The sequence below is a fragment of the Elgaria multicarinata genome, chromosome 4 (assembly GCF_023053635.1).
Source record: "Elgaria multicarinata webbii isolate HBS135686 ecotype San Diego chromosome 4, rElgMul1.1.pri, whole genome shotgun sequence".
Taxonomy (NCBI): Eukaryota; Metazoa; Chordata; class Lepidosauria; order Squamata; family Anguidae; genus Elgaria; species Elgaria multicarinata.
In genome coordinates, this window is record NC_086174.1 from 74068456 (window position 1) to 74090013 (window position 21558).

The window sequence follows — 21558 nt, forward strand, 5'->3', positions numbered from 1 at the left end:
CCTCAGTTGTATCCTGGGATAAAGAAGAGTTTCCCACCCTCCATCCCCCACCAACAGAGCAATGAAACACATGAGTTTGGAGATGAAGATGGTTTTGATCTGGTGTGTGTGTGTGTGTGTGTGTGTGTGTGTGTGTGTGTGTGTGTGTGTGTGCGCTCTTGTGAGATGTGGCAGAGTGCAGGAAAATCATTACTTTTGCAGCATCCCCAGCTGGCTGATTCACAGTGAGAATAGTATATTCTACACAGGGAACTTGTTAAGTCTCGACTTTCCACTGAATATAAAATGAGGAATTAGGAAGCTGTCACATACGTGGAATGAAGGAGGAAGTACATGGCAGTGTGTTAAGGTGGAATGAAGGAAATGTTAATAAAGCCTTGCCATTCTTTCCAGTGGCATCATATTTGGAGGTAAATTACGCTGTCTGCTTAGATGTAATTTGAACATGTTAGTAGCTCCCAATTCCATTTCTGTAAATCCTGTCGACAAGCATCTCTTTTCCCATTTCAATCTGGTGGCACAGTATCAAACATGACCTCATTACAAGTAGTGCAATTTCTGAGATAGCCATTAGTGAACACTTGGTTTTAATTTGGGCTATAACCTAGCACAGAGGTGGGGAAGCTCTCTGGACTGCATTGCCGAAAGTAAACCTAGCCAGTGAACTGCATACCCAACCACCCAAAAGCTATATAAAACCTGCCACATTTACATGCAGATGCATCCCTACAAGCACAAATATCCTCTTACCTGTACTTATTCATTCAATCACAGATGAATGAAGATGTACACAAGTACTTTTTAGCTTTTTGTTGTTGTTTATTCGTTCAATCGTTTCCGACTCTTCGTGACTTCATGGACCAGCCCACGCCAGAGCTTTCTGTCGGCTGTCGCCACCCCTAGCTCCCCCAAGGTCAAGTCTGTCACCTTCAGAATATCATCCATCCATCTTGCCCTTGGTCAGCCCCTCTTCCTTTTGCCTTCCACTTTCCCTAGCATCAGCCTCTTCTCCAGGGTATCCTGTCTTCTCATTATGTGGCTAAAGTACTTCCGTTTTGCCTTTAATGCCATTCCCTCAAGTGAGCAGTCTGGCTTTATTTCCTGGAGTATGGACTGGTTTGATCTTCTTGCAGTCCAAGGCACTCTCAGAATTTTCCTCCAACACCACAGTTCAAAAGCATCTATCTTCCTTCGCTCAGCTTTCCTTATGGTCCAGCTCTCGCAACCATAGGTTACTACGGGGAATACCATTGCTTTAACTATGCGGACCTTTGTTGTCAGTGTGGTGTCTCTGCTCTTAACTATTTTATCAAGATTTGCCATTGCTCTCCTCCCAAGAAGTAAATGTCTTCTGATTTCCTGGCTGCAGTCAGCGTCTGCAGTAATCTTTGAGCCCAGAAACACAAAGTCTGTCACTGCCTCCACGTTTTCTCCCTCTATTTGCCAGTTATCAATCAAGCTGGTTGCCATAATCTTGTTTTTTTTGAGGTTTAACTGCAACCCAGCTTTTGCACTTTCTTCTTTCACCTTGTCATAAGGCTCCTCAGCTCCTCCTCGCTTTCAGCCATCAAAGTGGTGTCATCTGCATATCTGAGATTGTTAATGTTTCTTCCTGCGATTTTGACTCCAGCCTTCGATTCGTCAAGCCCAGCACGTCTGCATACAAGTTGAATAGATAAGGTGAGAGTATACATCCCTGCCGTACTCCTTTCCCAATCTTAAACCAGTCCGTTGTTCCGTGGTCTGTTCTTACCGTTGCTACTTGTTCGTTATACAGATTCCTCAGGAGGCGGACAAGATGACTTGGTATCCCCATACCACCAAGAACTTGCCACAGTTTGTTATGATCCACACAGTCAAAGGCTTTAGAATAGTAGATAAAACAGAAATAGATGTTTTTCTGGAACTCCCTGGCTTTCTCCATTATCCAGCGGATATTGGCAATTTGGTCTCTAGTTCCTCTGCCTTTTCTAAACCCAGCTTGTACATCTGGCAATTCTCGCTCCATGAATTGCTGGAGTCTACCTTGCAGGATCTTGAGCATTACCTTGCTGGCATGTGAAATAAGTGCCACTGTCCGATAGTTTGAACATTCTTTAGTGTTTCCCTTTTTTGGTATGGGGATATAAGTTGATTTTTTCCAGTCTGATGGCCATTCTTGTGTTTTCCAAATTTCCTGGCATATGGCATGCATCACCTTGACAGCATCATCTTGCAATATTTTAAACAGTTCAGCTGGGATACCATCGTCTCCTGCTGCCTTGTTATTAGTAATGCTTCTTAAGGCCCATTCAACCTCACTCTTCAGGATGTATGGCTCTAACTCACTGACCACACCGTCTGAGCTATCCCCGATATTATTATCCTTCCTATACAGATCTTCCGTATATTCTTGCCACCTTTTCTTGATCTCTTCTGTTTCTGTTAGGTCCTTGCCATCTTTGTTTTTGATCATACCCATTTTTGCCTGGAATTTACCTCCGATGTTTCTAATTTTCTGGAAGAGGTCTCTTGTCCTTCCTATTCTATTGTCTTCTTCCACGTCTTCTTCCACTTCCGCGCATTGCTTGTTTAAAAATAATTCCTTATCTCTTCTGGCTAACCTCTGGAATTTTGCATTTAATTGGGCATATCTCCCCCTATCACTGTTGCCTTTTGCTTACCTTCTTTCTTGGGCTACTTCCAGTGTCTCAGCAGACAGCCATCTTGCCTTCTTGGTTTTCTTTTTCTTTGGGATGTTTTTTGTTGCCACCTCTTGGACAATGTTGCAAACTTCTGTCCATAGTTCTTCCGGGACCCTATCTACTAAATCTAGTCCCTTAAATCTATTCTTCACTTCCACTGCATATTCATTAGGAATATTAGTGAGCTCATATCTAACTGATCTGTGGGTCTTCCCTATTCTCTTTAGTTTGATTCTAAATTGTGCAATAAGAAGTTCGTGATCTGAAGAGGCACAATTTTCTCTTTGACGGGCAGTGAATGAACTAAGCAGAGAATAAGCCTCTGTTCTTCTGCCCCCGTAGACAAAAGGAACATGGCCAACGTCTTGTTGAACATATCATGCTGACTTATAGTGAGTCAAATCATTAGTCAAACTTGCCAGTACTCTAGTCCAACTGGTGGTGGTTTACCAAAATCCCAAGCAGAGAGCGATCTTTCCCAGTGCTGCTATGTGAGATCCTTTAACTGGGGATATTTAACTGGGGATATTGGGGATTGAGCCTGCAACCATCTGCAAGCAAAAGTATGTGCACTCCGCCACTGAGCTGAGACCCCTTCTCTGCTTATGGGGGATGAGAGTGAATCAACCCTCCATCAATTCATTAAAATGGTGGTGAGAGGGGAAGAGAATGGATGATTACCTGGTATTACCCCTTTTGGCGCTGAAATTCGGGCATAGGAAGAAGATGAATTGAGCCTAATGACTGAGTGATTGAAAAGCAATAGCTAATCCTAGAAGAACAGTAAGGCCACATATTCAACTTTTTGACATAAGTTATGGTATACTGTAAAGATAAATATTGCTTTAAGGGTCTAATCTGGAAGGTGTTATTTAGATAGTGATGAGAGCAGGGAGACAGGGAAAGGGTCAGAACAAGAGGAACAGCAGCTGACGTGGAGCAGGGACATGTATATGTCTGATCCTAAAATGGCTTGTCACATACTAGGCCCTGGTAAAGAACCAGCAGTCTTGCTACATAGTACTTGGAGTGAGCAGAGTAGAGTAGATGTGTATGAATGGAATGCCAGTCACCCACCAAATAGTTGTTTGATGCCTATCAACCTGAGAGCTTGGCTGCCTACAGAGAGATTAGGGCCAGAGCGTACAGAATAATAAGAATAAGAATAAGAATAAGAATAAGAAGAAGAAGAAGAAGAAGAAGAAGAAGAAGAAGAAGAAGAAGTGCAATCAGAGAAGAGGGCAGGGAATACTTTCAAGGATGGACTGCTCTAAATGTCTTAGCTTGACTCACCTCTGAATTACATTCTCAGACAACCCAGCTCCTCTGAGAAGGCAACATACAACTGTAAGAGACGGACTTCATTCCACAAGATACAAACTACTTTTAGCAACAAAATCCTCTGAAAAGACCCAGCAAGTGCAGCCCATCTTGCCAAAAGAATATCCAAATGCATTTAAATTATTGGGGGAGGGAGAGGAGGGAGAGAAGAAAACATGCAGGCCTAATCCAGGAACATTAACTTTATATCAGAAAGGATGGACATGACTAGAATTCTAAAGTCTTTAATAATACATACTTCCTAAGGTGTGACCTGGACACACTACAACAAGAAGATTAAATGTTAATCTGCATGTGCCTGGCATACATCCAGTACAGCTGCTGGTTCGGCGTATTCAAAAGAAAGAGAAAAATGCAGCCTTCCAAAGTGAGCCTAGAATTAACAGTACAGTGACAACAGAGGGCAGGCACAGGGGAGATGGCACCCTGTCCTTTGCTAATTGTTTTTGTATTTTAGCTCAGCAAGAGTTCAAACATCTCAATTTGCCATTAGAATAAGTGTAAATGACAGGAGGTTGAGAGGAAGGAGCAAGATTTATATAAATTAAATCTTTTCAGCATGGCACATGTCAACAGATTTTTAAAAAATAAAAATGTGCTTCTCAGCTGTTTGTATTTGCTTATTTTATTATTTAAACAGCTCTGTTGATCAGTACAGCATCTTTATTTCTATATGTTTGGGAAGGTTATTTTGCAGTGCCCTAAACTCATGTACTAGAGATTACCCTGGGACATGCTTTTGAGTAAACATGTTTACAATTATACTGATGTTCTTATAAGGAAGCATTACAAAATAGATTAGTGAAAATTACAGTGGGTTCCATCCAACCTTGCGTAAGTGGGTGTCCACTTGCACAACGGGACTTCCTATTCCTCTCATCTCCTTTGAGCGCCCCCCATACTCATCCATATCTGCTGCAGAGTGTCTCCCAACCCTTCTAAACAGATTTGGTTGGTATGTGGGCTGCTGTGGAGGAGAGGGAATCCATTCTTTAGCAGTCTCTGTTCCACTGGCGGTCAGACACTATTGGATTCAACCCTATATTTTTAAATAACCAACATGTATCAAATATGACGTATTCTCAGATAATCATCTTAATTTATACTTTGGTATGGAGCAAGTTATAAATACAATAAAACAACAAAACAGAAGCAAACTTTAGCTAGCAACAGGATAACAACTGAAGTGTTCAAGGAAAAAATGAGCCTTAGTTATTATTATTATTATTATTATTTATTTATTTATTTATTTATTTATTTATATAGCACCATCAGTGTACATGGTGCTGTACAGAGTAAAACAGTAAATAGCAAGACCCTGCCGCATAGGCTTACAATCTAATAAAATCATAGTAAAACAATAAGGAGGGGAAGAGAATGCAAACAGGTACAGGGTAGGGTAAGCAGGCACAGGGTAGGGTAAAACTAACAGTAGAAAGTAAGGTATAAACGTACTTGGGATTCATCACAAAAACACTAACGTCTTAATAGAGTTAGAACAAGTTTAATTTGATAAGAGAGCTTAACTCGGGCTGTATTTGTATGGATACTGTGTACATGGCAGCCATGGAAACAGCATTAGAGAAACATGCACCATGTCATGAGTAAAATTATTATTATTATTTATTTATATAGCACCATCAATGTACATCAACATCAAAATCAACATCAGGCATGATATCATAGGGTGACCATACGAAAAGGAGGGCAGAGCTCCTGTATCTTTAACAGTTGTATTGAACGGGAAATTTCAGCAGGTGTCATTTGTATATATGGGGAACCTGGTGAAATTTCCTCTTCATCACAACAGTTAAAGCTGCAAGTGCCCTGCCCTCTTTTAAAACTGGTCACTCTAGTATAGCTCCTGCAGCTTTAACTGTTGTGATGAAGAGGGAATTTCACCAGGTTCTCCATATATACAAATGACACCTGCTATGCAACTGTTAGATACAGGAGCCCTGTCCTCCTTTTCATATGGTCACCCTATGTTATCATATATGCTGAAAACATAGCTTTTGCTATTGTAGCCACAAAACTCAATTCTATGTATAAGAACACAGTAGGCTTACCACAAGTTGAGAGCAAATAAGTGCATTTTTTTCATAGCAATCACATATCAGTGTAGTTGTGTGACTAGGCCCTGAGTTTGCTGAGTACAGTGGGTCACCTTACATTTTAAGGCTTGAAACATATTTGCCATGTTGTTTAGGTGAAGCTACAATGAAAGCATAAATAATACATTCCAGTACATCAATACCACATTCTGATGAACAAGGTGTCATGAGAGAACTTGTACCATCTGGGAGAAATAGAACCCAAGACGGCAGTGATCTGTACTGAATACCTAAATTACATCCGGCAGCCAAGAGATTCAACTGAAAAGAATTCAAACTCTTTAAAATAAGCCTTATATGAGAGAGTGAGAAAGGGACTTTCCAATTTCATTGGAAATGGGGAAAGGGGCCATCTTGTTTGAAGAAATTTTCTCTGTTGATACTTACATTACAATTGGAAGAGCCATCAAAAGTTGGGTAAGGACTGTCAGGCCATTCAGAAGAATCTAGGCTACCTGAGTGCCGATGCTGGGCCTCATATTCTTTAAGCTGAAATGAAAATACAACAAATAGTAGCCAATGGATTTTCTTGCTTGCTAAAAATATGTATATTCAATTTCAAATATTTTACAATAAAAAATTACTGGAGGAATTAAGTGTTATAGAAACATTACACTTTCCTATCTTCTCTCATTATAAACCTGTGTTGGGATTATGCTTTTGTTTTGCACTCTGGTAAGTTCAGAAAGAAGCTAGTCACAAGTAGACAGATAAGTAGCTAGATTCAAATAAATTCAGCTCTACTTTATCTAAAAGTGTTGCTATATTCTAGTAAAAATTGCTAATACACAAATGTGGAAAATCAACCCTCTCAAAGCACAAAGCAAGTTTTCTATGAATTGAAGTTTTAGCTTCAAAGCATGGACTCATTAAGCTTTACTGCAGAGTCAACAACAATTTTAACAGTGTGGTAGCTGAGCTTTCATGCTTAGTTAAGCTATAATACGATTTACTTATTTATCAACCTATACATATACATACCACTGTACTGCTCTGGTAAACACCACAGAATGCAATAGTGATTCTCAAACTTTCTGAAGGTACTTAGAGAGCAATCCTATGTTCCCTAGACAATGTCTGGGGGTAAACAGGATTTTTCAAGTTTTATGACTCCAAATTCACAGACAATGCTCTGAGTTTGGAGCACGAAACCACACTCACCACCTTCTCTTTCTCTGCCTTGCAGCCAGTGCAGAGTGAACCGCAGCGGTTGCCTCACCATGCTCAGTAAACTGAGCACTGAGAGGGAGAAATGGGGAGGGGACTGCGGCAGCTGCTTTAGACAACTCCCAATGTGACGTGCGGCCTCCTCGGGTAGACGCTCAAAATCAAGCATCTAGCAACAACTGCAGGGCAGACAGGATCTCCTCCATCTTCCATGCACCCTACCTTAGATACTTGTAAGTCTCTGAGTTTGGGGCTTATGAGTACCGAAGACAGAACTTATAGGACTATGCCCTTAATCATGCAATTGTCTTCTTCAGAATATATGGGCCTGATCAGAGAGGGCACTAATGTATAAGTGAACACTACATTTGTCTTATACCGGAATACACAAGATCAGCTATCCATTGCATTGTTTCCAGTCATTATGGCGACCTATTCACAAAGTTCTAGTGATTCACTATTGTAACCTGACTTATCATTTGGCACTGGCATAGAGTTTGACCTCAAAAAAGTTTATCAAGGAATAAAAACGAAGAGTGAAATATTTCCACCACGTACCCTTGCAAGCGCTTCCTCAATAGTGATCATCTTCTCTTTAACCATCATCATTAGCTGGATGCGCTCCTCATCACTCATTGTGATCTCACTTGCCACATAACCAACATCCTCCCCTGAAAACATATAGAAAAGATGAAAGAATAAAGATCTTTCAAAACAAAACAAAGCATACCCAATCATCTTTCCAGTGTACTGTCCTCTAAAATATTGTCACCATATTAATCATGCTATTTAGATTTAAATTAATCCTTCTTCAACATTCTGAGCAACAGGCCAAAATTTATTTTTATTTTTGAAAAATGAGACGATCATAACACTGTCAGAGTAGAGGACAGAAGCAGTGGCAGGGGAGCTAATGACAGTTCCCCACATAGTTTGATAAAATATTCCTCTCCAGGGACCTGTTTTGCTTCCTTAAATCAATACTGTTTAGAAAGAAGGCATGGCCTTGAATATATTTACTACACTTCAAAATCACTACAGACAATGGCAGAGCAGTAAAAGAAATGCTAATCCAAAGCCTGGAATGTTGGATTATTTCTAAGAGAGTTCCTGCATTGCAAACTCATTCCTAGAATTTTTTGAACAACTTTGCTCTCAGTCATCATCTTAAGACATACCTGTCTTTGATAGGCTAATAGAATTATGGAATAAGATGTTATTTGTTCTACACATTGTGTTTTGGGTAATTTATTACTGAATTGTAATTGTACTTTTATGATATTGTGTATTTTTGATGTAAGCCATTCTAAGTACAATTGTAGAAGAGTGGGATAAAACTAATTATTGCTTAAACATAGTAATGCAGTTATGCCTCCACTTGCGCTCAAAGAACGGTTATCAAGTTAACACTAGACTGGTTTAATAACTATTTCTTTGCAAAATAGTAAGACCTTAAAGTAAACCGTAAGAAGCACAGCTCACACACGCAGAGTGCTCTCGTGTCATGTGTAGACAGTGTACAATGCAACAAGGAAAGTTCAATGGTTAATGATAATAACATGTGACCTTAATCATTTGAGAATTATTCAGGATCAGGAAATATGGCTTGCCTAACATCAATTTGTTCTGACATCATCTGCATATTATTCAGCCCAACCTGAATAAGGAAATGCTATCCAAAGAAGAAGCATTCAAACTGAGTTAGATATTGTGCAATTTTATCTACATTACATTGCTAATAGGCATATCATCTAAGATGATTTCTATAGTTTAACTTGTGGTGGACAGAGTGCATTTAATAAGTGGCTATGCATGCCATTCAATCGTCCTAATTTAAGACTGGTGAATAGGCATTGAAAATGTAACCAACAGCTTTCTATTCAGGTTCCTAAAACATGTTAGTATGCCCTGCCCCCCAATAACTCAAGAGTCACCCAGTTTATATGTCAGGAGGCAGAGTTGTGAGAGGAAAAGAAGGATCATCCTAAGTTTATTCAAGTGACTATTGTGAAATAAAATTCCTAATTTTTCTTAAGACTTTAAGCTATTTTATCTGACTAATGTACACACTTAGTCTAGCTCAGATAAAGCTTAAACATTCAACAGAACAGAACACAACTCAGAATTGGACAACACATAAAACTAGTGTTATCTAAGCTATGTTGGAGCATGTACCAGCATAGTTTAAATAATCTAGGCTAGGTTTAATGAAGTACAAATATGATCTGAATTGCAGGGCTACCAAATTAAGTTGGATGAGTTGACATTAGCATTTTTTAAACCAAAGATGCATCAGGCTAAAATCTAAGGAGGTAATCAGAGTCCAAAGGTGAGAATATTTTATCCATCCTGTTACTTAGAGCAGGGGTGAGACAATGAGCAGTATCATATGCTGGCCCTGCACCAGCAGGACCCAGCACTAGCACAACAGAGAACTCACAGTTGTTAAAGCAACCCAAAACAAGTGGTAACACAAATTTCTGCTATAAGACAGGTCAATGGAACTCACATTAGAAAACTCTGCTGACCTGTCCTGAACTGGAACTGAACATTTCTGCTCCAGGGTTCCTCTATGAAGCACTAATTCCTTGTTGTGTAGATACTGCACATAATGACACTCTTAAAATATTATGACTAAAGATACACTTCTAAGTGTTTTTAAACTTGATAATCCTACTGAAGTCAACAACATTCTTTTATCCTAAAACTTTTAGCTTAGTATGGAATTGTTTGAAAGATAAGAAATCTTCTGTTAAATAAAACAGCTTTGTACAGGGTTTAGCAGGCAATAGCACATAACCCGACTTTCTAGCATGAAAAAGACAGTACTATTAGATGACTAAGACCATACTTGTTAAATTATTGCAACGGAGTACATACATCTGAGTTAAATGCCCATTAGTTATATAAAAAGCTATTCTCTGAACTTAATATATAATTAATATTATATATTGAGAGAAGCATTATAAAGATACCTTTAGAAGACTGCCTCATTAGGCCCTTCTGATTCTTTCTGAAGTTTTGCCAGAAATACCTGTTCTTTTTTTTCCAATCTGCTTTACCTAGAGCGGGACACAAAATTTTATTTTTTTTACATTTACAAAAGAAATCAGTTTTCTCCTCCCATTTTAGTTTCTCTCCCTTGAACTCAGCCTTGTGGAAGATGTCAATGATAATACAAACATCTATAACTTAGGATAAGGAAGGCTGTACAATGTTTAAGATAAGCAACTAAAAGATATTATAAAAACAAAATTAGAATAGAAAGAAACAAAAACAGAAAAGAAAATGTATTTTATTCATTTTTACAAACAATATTGGCAGTTTTAATTTACTCAAACTCTGAATAATTAGATCAAAACCAAAGTTAGAGGATACAATATAATTTCATTTTCTGGTTGTTGGTGCTGGTATTTGTAAGCTAGAAGTGGAAATCTACCTGCATGACCCATTACCAAAATTTCTGGTTTACGTATATTTTCTGGTTATCCCTATTAAAACCAAAGGTGGAAGTAAAGAAAGCAATGGTATCAGAAAGGCTCAAAACATTTGGTTTCCATTATAGAGAAGTTTGGTTTTTTTAAAAGGCAATGGGGGGTTAGAGGAGGGAAGGCTATGGCTCTAACAACTAGTCAAAGTAGAATGACTTCAGCAATCAAATAAAACCACCCCCATACCTTTGTCTGCCTAACTAATAATTATTAGAACTGATACAATGCATAAGGAAATACTGCTTTTAAGGAATATATCAAAATAATACTTGAAGTTAAAAGGGATCCTCAGAAAACAACTCTCCCCCCCCCCCAGCACAAGTAGCAAAACAACTGACATTATTACAAGACACTCAACAACAAGGACGTAGGTCACCAATGAGGATCAGTATCCAAAAAGCAAAATGGACCATATAAAATGAAGTATACTGACCTACAGCACTTTCTTCAGAACTTGATTTATGAAGTGAAAACCTAAAACACAAAGGAGAAACAGAATTATTGTGGCAAACATCTCATATCCCATGGGAGTTGTCTGGCTTATAGTAAACCAGGATTTGAAGAATCAAATGTGTCATTTCCCCCATCACCACCACAATTTTTCTTCTTCTTATGAATGCACACTGAAGCCAGCAAAAGAAACAGTATGTGAGCTCCAGCCATACTTATACAATGGCATTAGCTCAGCTCCAGTCTAAACGCTCTGAAACAAGCTTCTTGTGACTGATGCAGAAAAATATGTATGGAGAACAAAAGAGTTAAAGTTACAGGGTCAAAAGGGGAATTGTGGAGAAGAATGTCCTCTACTCCCCCCTCCCCAGTTATCCACATAGAGAATTAATAGAAAACTGCTTTAAAATGAAGTTTCAAGCTTTGGTACCATATTCTATAATATACATTTAACTCTCCCTTTGACTACTACAATTTACTCTGCAGAGTTCTTTATACTAGAATCATAACATTTTGTTGGGGTTAGTAGTCAATGGTATTACTTAGCATTAAAATAAGAAGCAGAAATCTTGACTGGTTTAAGGTCATACAAAAGCCTGCAACAAAACTTCATTATTAGTATACAGATTAGCATTAAAATAATGACATTAAACATATTAACGTAATATTAAATATTAGCACAATAAAACAGTTATGTTAATATTATGTTCTTGTCATGGAGCCTAGGTGTCGGGACTGCTAGTACTCAATGAAATCTTCAAAGAGGAGGAGCAGAAGGATCTTGAGATGGGCCTAGCGCAGATGGATACCCTAGTGATATAATGTTCTCTGGCACAGCCAGATGCTGCTCCCCCAGAAGACATTTTGCCCAAAGGGACAGAAATTGTGTGGACCCAAATGTCACTTGTTGTGGCCCTCTCTCTTCACCCCTAAACCCACAGCAGCAACAGTGATGACATGGTTGGCCCATGCTCAGGTTTGGTGGAACACCACCTCTTTGGCAGCCTGAGGCTTTCCAACCTTCAGGCCTAAGCAGGACGAGGTGGCAAGCCACATGTGCTCTAGATTTAAGGAATTCTATTAAAATAGTCAGTCCCTGGCTCTTCAGTGCTGTTGCAATAACTTCATGAGGGAGCTTCTCACTTTGCTTTCCAACTGTAACTCTCCAAGGATTATTGCTTGGAGAGCAAATTAACCCAAGGAGCTACCATGGAGCATTTTCTGAAAGCTACCTTCCACATATTCCTATTTCCTTCTCTTTCATCCCAGAATAGTGGATTGTCAGGATACCAACTCTCACTCAAACAGGAACCGGGCTTGCAGCTCGCCAACTAGTCAAGAAATCACTATTCCAGCATGCCTTGCTGACTCTCTTCATTCTCCTTCCTTGTCCTGACAAACCCACTCCTTCACTTTCCATTGCGCACAGCATGAGAGAGCACTCATGCCCTCAATTCCCCACTTGCAATATGAATACATAATGCAACAGCCACAGGGTCCAGATTGAATGTTTGGGGCTATATTTAATTTGCATCTTCTATTCTTGCTTCTTTGTCTCTCCTTTACTCAATCTGTACTCAACCTAACTCAATGTACTCAACTGTACTCAAACTGTACTCAATCCTTATTCATGTTTCTACGGCTTATTAGCCTCAAAAACAAAATATTCTGAAGAGAGGCAGAGTACGGTAAACAAAACTTGCTGGTATCATCACCCATATATGTAAACAAGGCATTTGGTGCTAAATGCGACAGAAACACTCCCTAGCAATCTTAAGCCAATTGTAATGAAATTCTATATAGCAATAGCAACATATAAGATTGAGCAACTCAGTTTATCCAACTCTCTTCAACAATACATCGATGTGAAGCAAGCATTTGGGACAACTGGAGCAAAGCTACATTCCAAAGCAATATTAATTTTGCTGCTGTTATCACGCATTGTGTTAGAAAAGTATTCAGTGTTGTACTTTTTAAAAATTCAACTACATTTTGATATATGATCTGTGTTGGGAATCTGCAAACTAACTTGATATGTACTTTCTAAGATTAGCAGCAGAGGGCAATGCTGAGTTTTTGATCCTCTGAAAAGCTCTAAGAAGAAACCAAACTATATTTTGTTTTAGACCAGTGCACACTGTAAATGATCCAAGTGATTAGAGGCCAACAGTTTATAAGCATGAAAAACATAATCATCAATTTGCAGGGACATCATGAAAGGGGAAACGATAGCATGAAGTTTAATTTTGATTCAGTAAATTCATCCAAGCAGAGGCAGTAACAGCAGTGCTTGGACACGGCAAATCATCTTTCTTCTTCAGTCTGATTAGAAATTTAATCTGGAGCAGCCAGCCATCCAACAGATACAACCAAATTCCAGATCTGGACTGGACCAGGTGCATGCTGGAAGGGGGCCATTGCTAGTTTTCTTACTGATGCAGTTTACACATGAGACAGCTTGTAAAAAGAAAATTAATGGCTTGGGTGTGTTCACAGCACTAGCAGCCAAGTGCCTGATCGTTAGGAAGGAGCTCAAACAACAGTTACAAAAGAAAAGATATATATCCTTTTAGACAGAATCCCCATAGCATAATATGAAGCAGCATTTCAGACAATGATCTTGGGAACTATGTATAGTACTCATGCTATTCAATTTCTTATCCAGTCCTGTAATGTTGTCCTATATCACCAGGTTTGTGATTTTAGCCTACAACCCCATTTAGGAATGATTGCTACTGTCTGGATTTCTTTTCTTTTTATTCTCAAGAGGCCCATACATTTCACACATGTAACACACACACACACACACACACACGTGTGTGTGCATGCATGAACATGCATTTGTAGTCTATCTGTAAGAATCTTCGTCACCCTAACTAATGGTATAGGAAAAATTTGCAGGAGTTATGCTGGCTTTTTTGCTGATACTTCAAAGCATGGCATGAATGCGGAAAAATATATTATCACAAAAACTATTCAGTAATTAAGCATATACAAATCACATGTTAATATGGGTAATCATAGTCCTTTTAAGATTAGAAGAGGTGGAGAGAAGACAGAATAGTGTTTTTCTTAAAAGCTAGAAACTTAAACCTACAGGATCAAAAAGTATTCGTTTTCATTTCCTTGGACAGATTTTATCAAGTAATTGACAGATTTTTCCCTGTATGGAACTGCCATGACCTAGAAATACATATTTTTATTATTTTTAAAATTTTAACATAACAATATCCAGAATTTTATATACATGTCAAATTACAATTTATTGGGTTCTATGTACTTCCAGCAATAATAATTAAATTACACAAGTTACTGTCGCCCCAGCCCTTCTTGAATCAAAATCTGAATGAAGACATATTTTTTTCTTTTCTATGTCCTGTGCTGTAAGTCATTTTACTGCTTTGAGTAGATTGCCAAAAAAGGAGTAAAGCAGATTCTCCTTATCCTCTGTCCTTTCCTTTCATCCATCTATCAGTTCAAAGAAACAAGCAAGCAAACACAGAGAGAAACACACTGAAGTCAAAATGTAACAGTGAATTACTTTCAACTTTAAAGGCCTTCAGATGTATTTATAGAAAATAGGTTTATCAACCTGACACTTAAACAGAACCTCCACGTTCAGAGGCAGTGTACCAGTTATTGTTGGCAAACATTAGGGGATGGCTGTTACCTTCATGCCCTTTTGAGGATTCCCAGAGGCATCTGGCTGGCCACTGTTGTAACCAAGATGTTGGACTAGATAAGTGGTCCCCAATGTTTTTCGGCCAGTAGGCACATCTGGAATTTTGACTGTCATAGCTGCTCTCACAAAATGGCTGCCATGGGAGGGGTTTGCCCATTTATAAAATGTCTGACATGGTGGGCATCACCAGTCATAAAACACTCATTTCCCTGAAGAAAAAGTGATGAGGCTAAAAGAAAAGTATCCCAAACCGAAGTACAAAGCAGTGTCATTGGGCACATTGATGCCCACAGGTACCATGTTGGGGACCCCAGGACTAGATGGAATGTTAGCTATTGTCCTGCAGCCCATCGTTTAGGCTCTGTGATGACTGGATGACTTCCATACTTGTTTCCAGGGCTATTTTGCATCTGCACTGTGGGAGGTTCCATGCACACAACATCCACCTACAATACATAGCTTGTAGCTAAAACTATTTTGGTCCTATCTGTTCACTAAGCTGGTCACTGCAAAACAACACTAGGGAGCCTTCAACCCAAGGCTGGAATCCCACCCAGCAGGTCTCCTAATCAAGTCTGCCACTTCTCCCTCAAGGGTCATGTCCCCTCTCAGCCACATCCTTACATGTCCTTTTAAAACAGCACATGCATGTGTCTCTGTGCACAGAGACGAAACAGGGGAGAGGAGAGATTGAAGCGTGGATGGTGGTCGGTGGGGGGTGGGGAGAACCTGAAGACTATATAAGACAAAGAAGGGGAGACATAGGAAGTTGCTATGGTCACATCTACTCTTGGCTTTGGCCATGCCCACCTCTGACTTTCTTTCCCCAGATAATTATGCAAAAGCAAATGCAGCCCTTGGTCTAGAAAAGGTCCCCAACCCCTGCTGTAGAAGATCTAACAGTACAAATGCTAGATTATCCACAGAAATTAGTCTTAATAATAAATATGCAAACTTTTCTTTATTTTCAGTAATGCCACTGAATGCCCAGGGAAAATGGTAAATCTCCAATATATATCCATAACTCTAATAAATGTTTTATGTTGCAATCCTATGCATATCTTGCAGGATATGTAGTCATAGGACAGTGGCTTTGCCTCTTACACCTTTAAGGTGCTTTTTTTAAACTACCCAACTACCAAAAAGTGAATAATTAATCCAGTTTAGAGGAAGGAACAAACAGCTTCTCACTGCATGGACTACAATGCACTAGAAAATGGTTTGCAATCATCCACTCCTTTCATACTGGCTACTTAAAAAAAGAAGTTGCTGAAGTAGCAATCGATTTTTAAAATTACAGGGCAGACATAGGACAACAATAAAAGAAGTAGTCCACTGCTGATAAGACTGCATCTACTAAGGTTGCATCATGATGTTTGATGGCACAGAACATTAATCCCATGGTACTAGATTTAAAAATCTTCTAATGGTTTCAATGATTATATCTATATAATGTATTTCTAGTTTCTAGTATTGGACAGCCAGTGGTAACACAATTAATAAATAAGTTTGATTCATGAAAATAATTATCATTATAGGCAGTTTTTGAATATTAAAACACTTCTCATAGATCAGATATACTTAGAACAACCTAAAGGAAGCTGTTGAGAGTTCATGGCTGTCTAAGGCACCTAGTGAGTTTGTGGCAGAGGTGAAATTTGAACTAGAGACCTCTGGGCTAATAGGTCAGTGTCTCAGCTACTATACTTGCTCTCTTCTTCGTTGCAATGGACCCACTGGCAGCAGCTGAGAAAGCAAAAGCTAAAAACAAGGTATGCATTCTCCTATCCATAAGGCTTGAGTCAGGTGTGGAATTTTCTCTCTCTCTCTCTCTCTCTCTCTCTCTCACACACACACACACACACACACACACACACACAAATCATATTTTTTATAGATGAAAACTGTTGACTACCAAACATATTGGTAGCACAGTGGTGTATGGCATTATTTGGTGTTAAGTGGAGTAAGCACCCTTCAACTCTGCATTCTATAAAATAAGGCATTTTCCTTCAAATCCTAGCTGAGGTGTGAATGATTAAGTATTAGACTTCTTAAATATATGGGAGGAGGCATTTATGGCACCTGAGAATGGCCTTCTTGTTTGATTTGACAATTACGCAGCTCTGACTGTATTGAACCTGCAGCTTCTTCCATGAATGTACATTGGACATGATTTGTGTTCTTCCATTCATAGACTGACAACTTGCTCTGAAACTTAATGATGCAGTGACACTTGGCAGAAGTTTCAGCGCTGCATGTCTGAAAAGCAGCCAAATGCCATTACTCCATGGCTTTGGCCCTTTGGTTTTGCTGTGCTCTGATGTACAGCTTCATTAGCAGACTTCCAAATGAAATGCACTTCAAGACCCATAGTAAAAGGACTCTATAGGCAGTGGCTCACATAAAGAAGAAAGAAATAGGATAGATGGCCAATTACAGGCTCTGAAGAAGAAGGAGATCTGTTTACTATCAAGCCCTGCTTATGGTGGGAAATGAATGCCATTTTAAAGCATTTGAAACTTTAATCTAATGCTTTCATGTCAACGCTATATCTAGGCATATGTCTGAAAATTTGATGAAAGTAAGAGGAAAAGTAGTTGTGCACTGCTTAACAAGCTACAATACAGCAGGTTCCTTAGAAATGGTACCTGGAACGCAAGCCCCACTTTTAGGACACAAAGTGCACTCCAGCAACTTTGGCATTTTTGTGTGCAGTTGTATAATATATATTACTACGTAAACATGCTATATTTCTACGTGTGTACAAACATTGGTAGCTGAAAGAGAAAACAATATGGTTGGCAGTCAACAGTTTCTGCCTACAAAATAATTTTATTTTGGATGGATTTTTGTGACAGTGTGTTTTGTCTGTGTGTGTGTGTGTGTGTGTCTGTAATATGAACAATGGAATGCTTTTTGGGGGTTGCTTTTGAAACAACTTTGGCAAAGGGGCAAAATAAAGAATCAACACAGAATGGCAGTTTTGGCTAGAGATGGTCTCAGAAGTCTGTAATTTCTGTTAACACACCACAGTGTTATAGCCACCTGTGTCCTCTCTCCATAAACCCCCTTCTCAAAACCTTGGCAGCCCTGACTGCAGGATGCACCCCAAAGACTGCGTGAATTGCACACAGATGCAGGGGAAAGCTAGTATTCTGTTTAAAAACATGTTTTTGGCTCCCCTTCCACTGGGCTAGGAAGGGTTCAATTTTTATCAGACCTGGCCTCATTCTAGCCTCCGATAGAGACATCTGTGGAGTTTACGTTATATACACAGTGGCTGATTTTACAAGATATTGAGTCTATTTGTGTCCTGAAATGTAAAATAGCCTTGTGCCTGTGCAATATACAGAACAGTAAATGGAAACAAACACCAACATGTGCTCCTTCTCTGAAAATGCTGTTGATTTCTGAAAGCCCATCATTTTCCCCAACACAACAAACAGAAACTGAGAATGAGATTATCTTGATTGGCTTTTATTTTGCTATTAAGAATCATAAATGAAGATGTGCTTTAGAATATACACAAATCTCATTTACTGAATGAAAAAGGCACAGGTGCATAATGTAGTCCTAAAATTAAACAGGAGCGACTCAAAAATGGCTATCAACTAATTATACTCTGTTCTGCCTTCCCGATGACTATTTATTGCCTGATTGGAGCAAATAGCCTGGTATAAAGCTAATGCCTATATTTGGATCGCTGAATACATTGAGACAAAAGCCTTTTGCTTCTTTCTTTGGGAGGTGGTTTGTTCATCTGCCTGCACTACACAATGCCCTGTAACCTGACTACTGCAATAACTGACACCTTTATGAGTGGAGCTGTGTAACTAAGAGGTAATTTATTTAAGGAAGGGGTAATGACATTGTGAGGGAAATGACTCCTTAGTGCTCCTATCAAGATTTCTATGAACCTGAAGGAAAATGCAAGGCTAAGAGGTTCTGACCCTGCTAGCATCAGTGTGAGAAAGATGGAAAGCAGAGAGGTTCCATTCAGCTATCTTGTCATTATGTCTCCATAGCAATGGCTCTTTGAGCAGGTCAAAACTTTCTCAGTGGTTACAAATATGGCACTCCCCTTGTTTTGTCTTGTCGCCCTCCCTCCCACATAAGCAAGAGAGACATAGCCATGTTGATTGCATTTGCTCTACCGGGGGGGGGGGGGGGGGAGGGGGGAGGAGCAGAAGATAGATTGTACTCTATTATTGGTGAATCTCTTGCAGTCAATCAGAAAGACTTTAATGGTTTAGCCTCCAAAATAACAAAAAGATTCTCCCCCTCCCCCATTAGGTTGCTGAAATGCTTGAGGAAAAACAGGAGTTGATTCATGTGTGAAAGGATTGTGAACTCAGCTCTGGTATTGAGCAAATGCGTGGGCTGAGCATATGCTCAGAGGCACTCTGTTCCTTCATTTATGTCTGTCCCTGCTTATTTACGAGCCACTATTTTGCACCTGGCTCCAGTTGGTAGACAAGGCAGATTTCACAAACCTAAAGTCTGCCCACTACTTCCTGATAGTATGTTGGCTTCCAGTGTGTCTACTGCATCCAGCATACTGCCAGGGTTATTTTGTCCGGGTTCAGACGACACTATACCCCACCATGGGTTAAATAAACTACTATGGGTTATTTAACCCCTTGTAGGTTACTGTGTGGTCTGGTGGAATTTTTTTAATCTACAATGGCTTATTTGCTCAAAATAACCCACTGTAATAACCCATGGTCTGCAGAGTGGGTTATTTAACCCATCGTGGATTATCACATCATCTATTGGGCATCATGGGTTATTTTGGTCAGCTACAGAGTCGCACAGCAAGAGTAGTTCAGATCACTGCCACCACTCTGCTCCTCATAGGCATTATTTGTGTAAGAGCAAATGAGCTCTACTGTGGTGTAGGGGACAGCTTAAAGCAGCTATTGCCTATGGGTTTAAATGTGCAACTGCAATATAGAGAAAGAGCAAATTAATGCATCTTGTGATATGGGGGACAGCTGAAATTGGCTACTGTAGTATTGGCTATGGGTTTAAAGGAAAAAAATCCCAGGTGCCAAAAAGGGGATGATGCCTGTAAATCTTTGGAACTTTGGAGGATTTGGACAAAACTTGACACGCAGCTTCCCCTGGTAGGGAGGCACCTAATGCATCTTCAAAATCTTGTGTTATTACACACAGTGGAGCAAAAATCTCAGGTTCACCAAAAAGGGCATGCCATCTGTAAACCCTTGGAACTTTGCAGGATTGGGAGAAGACACTTAGCTTCTCCAGGTAGGGAAGCACCAAATGCACTACTGTGGTATTGTCATTGGGAAACCCGGTATTGTCTATGGGGTAGGAGGCTTAAACAGCTTAAACACTATAAGGGAAGATGGGATACCAGTGTGCTCTGGCGGGGTGGGGACTGCAGTGCAGGACAGTGGGCAGGGGATGACTCAAATTACGCACAGTAGCTTAATAAGCTACAAACAGTAGCTTATTAGGCCGTTCGTGTGGTGGGTGAGGGTGCTACCTTTCCTAACCTGTGGAGTACATTTTAGTTGAGCTTCTATTATTGTGCTTTTGAGTAAGCTGCATGCATTTTGCAAGGATTTAACCCTCTTGGCTCCCCCTTTCAACTCTCTTTTCACCAGTTCCCTCATTTTAAAGAAGTTTCCTCTTTTGAAGTTAAATGTGACTGTGTTGGACTTCCTAGGCAGTTTCCCACTTAAGTCAGTTCTATGACCAACTGCTCTAGGGCACAGTCATTTAGAACATCAAGAAATTTAACCTCTTTGTCATGAATGGAATATGCATTTATCCAGTCAATATGAGGATAACTGAAGTCACCCATTATTACAACACTTCCTTGTTGGGAGTACACAATGGAATATTCATGAGGCAGCAGTATCTATTCCACCAAGTGAATACCCGCTGCCACTGGTACATGCAGTGGAATTGATATGTGTAGCTCCTTTAACTCTATGCACTCTTAATCTGTAATGTATGATGCAACAACCCTAAGATCTGTCCATACAAACAACAGGAAATGCACAAAGATGAAAGGCCAGCACTGTTCCATTTTTAGTAAACAGTAAAAGCTACAACCAAGGGAGGCACATGCAAAAGCAAATTTAGGGTCTGAAAATATGCAGGCAGCTTGGCAAGAAGTACACTGCATATCACCATGTACAAAAGTGTTTTGGTCATGACAAACAGCATCAACTCGCTGTAACAAGCTCCACATTCTTCTGAAAAGAGGCCTTCATTTCTCTGAGAACAATTGCCAGGAAGAAATATTCCTTCAGCTGCTCAGAGGCACACTAGTCTAGCTCATCACATGTCACAAGCACTGTTTGGCTGATTTCTCACTCCTATTGTAAGTGTTATTGTGGGAGTTTCCTGCTCTACTTCTTTCAGAGAAATTATTTGCAGGCAGCATGAATAATTTGACCACCAATGAAATCTAGCCTCAAAACATTAGAATTCTCTGTGTGTGTGTGTGTGTGTGTGTGTGTGTGTGTTACACACAATGTTAACTAATTTTGAGAAAGGTCGCTCGTTTCTTCCCCACCTTCCAATTTTAAGATCTATCTTACAATAGTTAAACATTCATTCTCCACATTAATGAAAGCCAACTTTCAAACCCT

General features: G+C 39.6%; 1 protein-coding gene across 4 annotated transcripts in view; it reads right to left on the reverse strand.

Annotated features, from left to right (window-relative positions):
• LOC134397695 (SAM and SH3 domain-containing protein 1-like) overlaps positions 1 to 21558 on the reverse strand; it is a 603491-nt gene that overhangs the window by 58382 nt on the left and 523551 nt on the right. For all 4 annotated transcript variants that reach the window (XM_063124570.1, XM_063124569.1, XM_063124572.1 and 1 more), the window contains 4 exons: positions 11231 to 11271; positions 10282 to 10368; positions 7865 to 7977; positions 6527 to 6628 (listed from right to left, as the gene is read on the reverse strand). In XM_063124570.1, coding sequence (XP_062980640.1) covers positions 6527 to 6628; positions 7865 to 7977; positions 10282 to 10368; positions 11231 to 11271 — 343 coding nt within the window. The remainder of the gene's footprint in view (positions 1 to 6526; positions 6629 to 7864; positions 7978 to 10281; positions 10369 to 11230; positions 11272 to 21558) is intronic.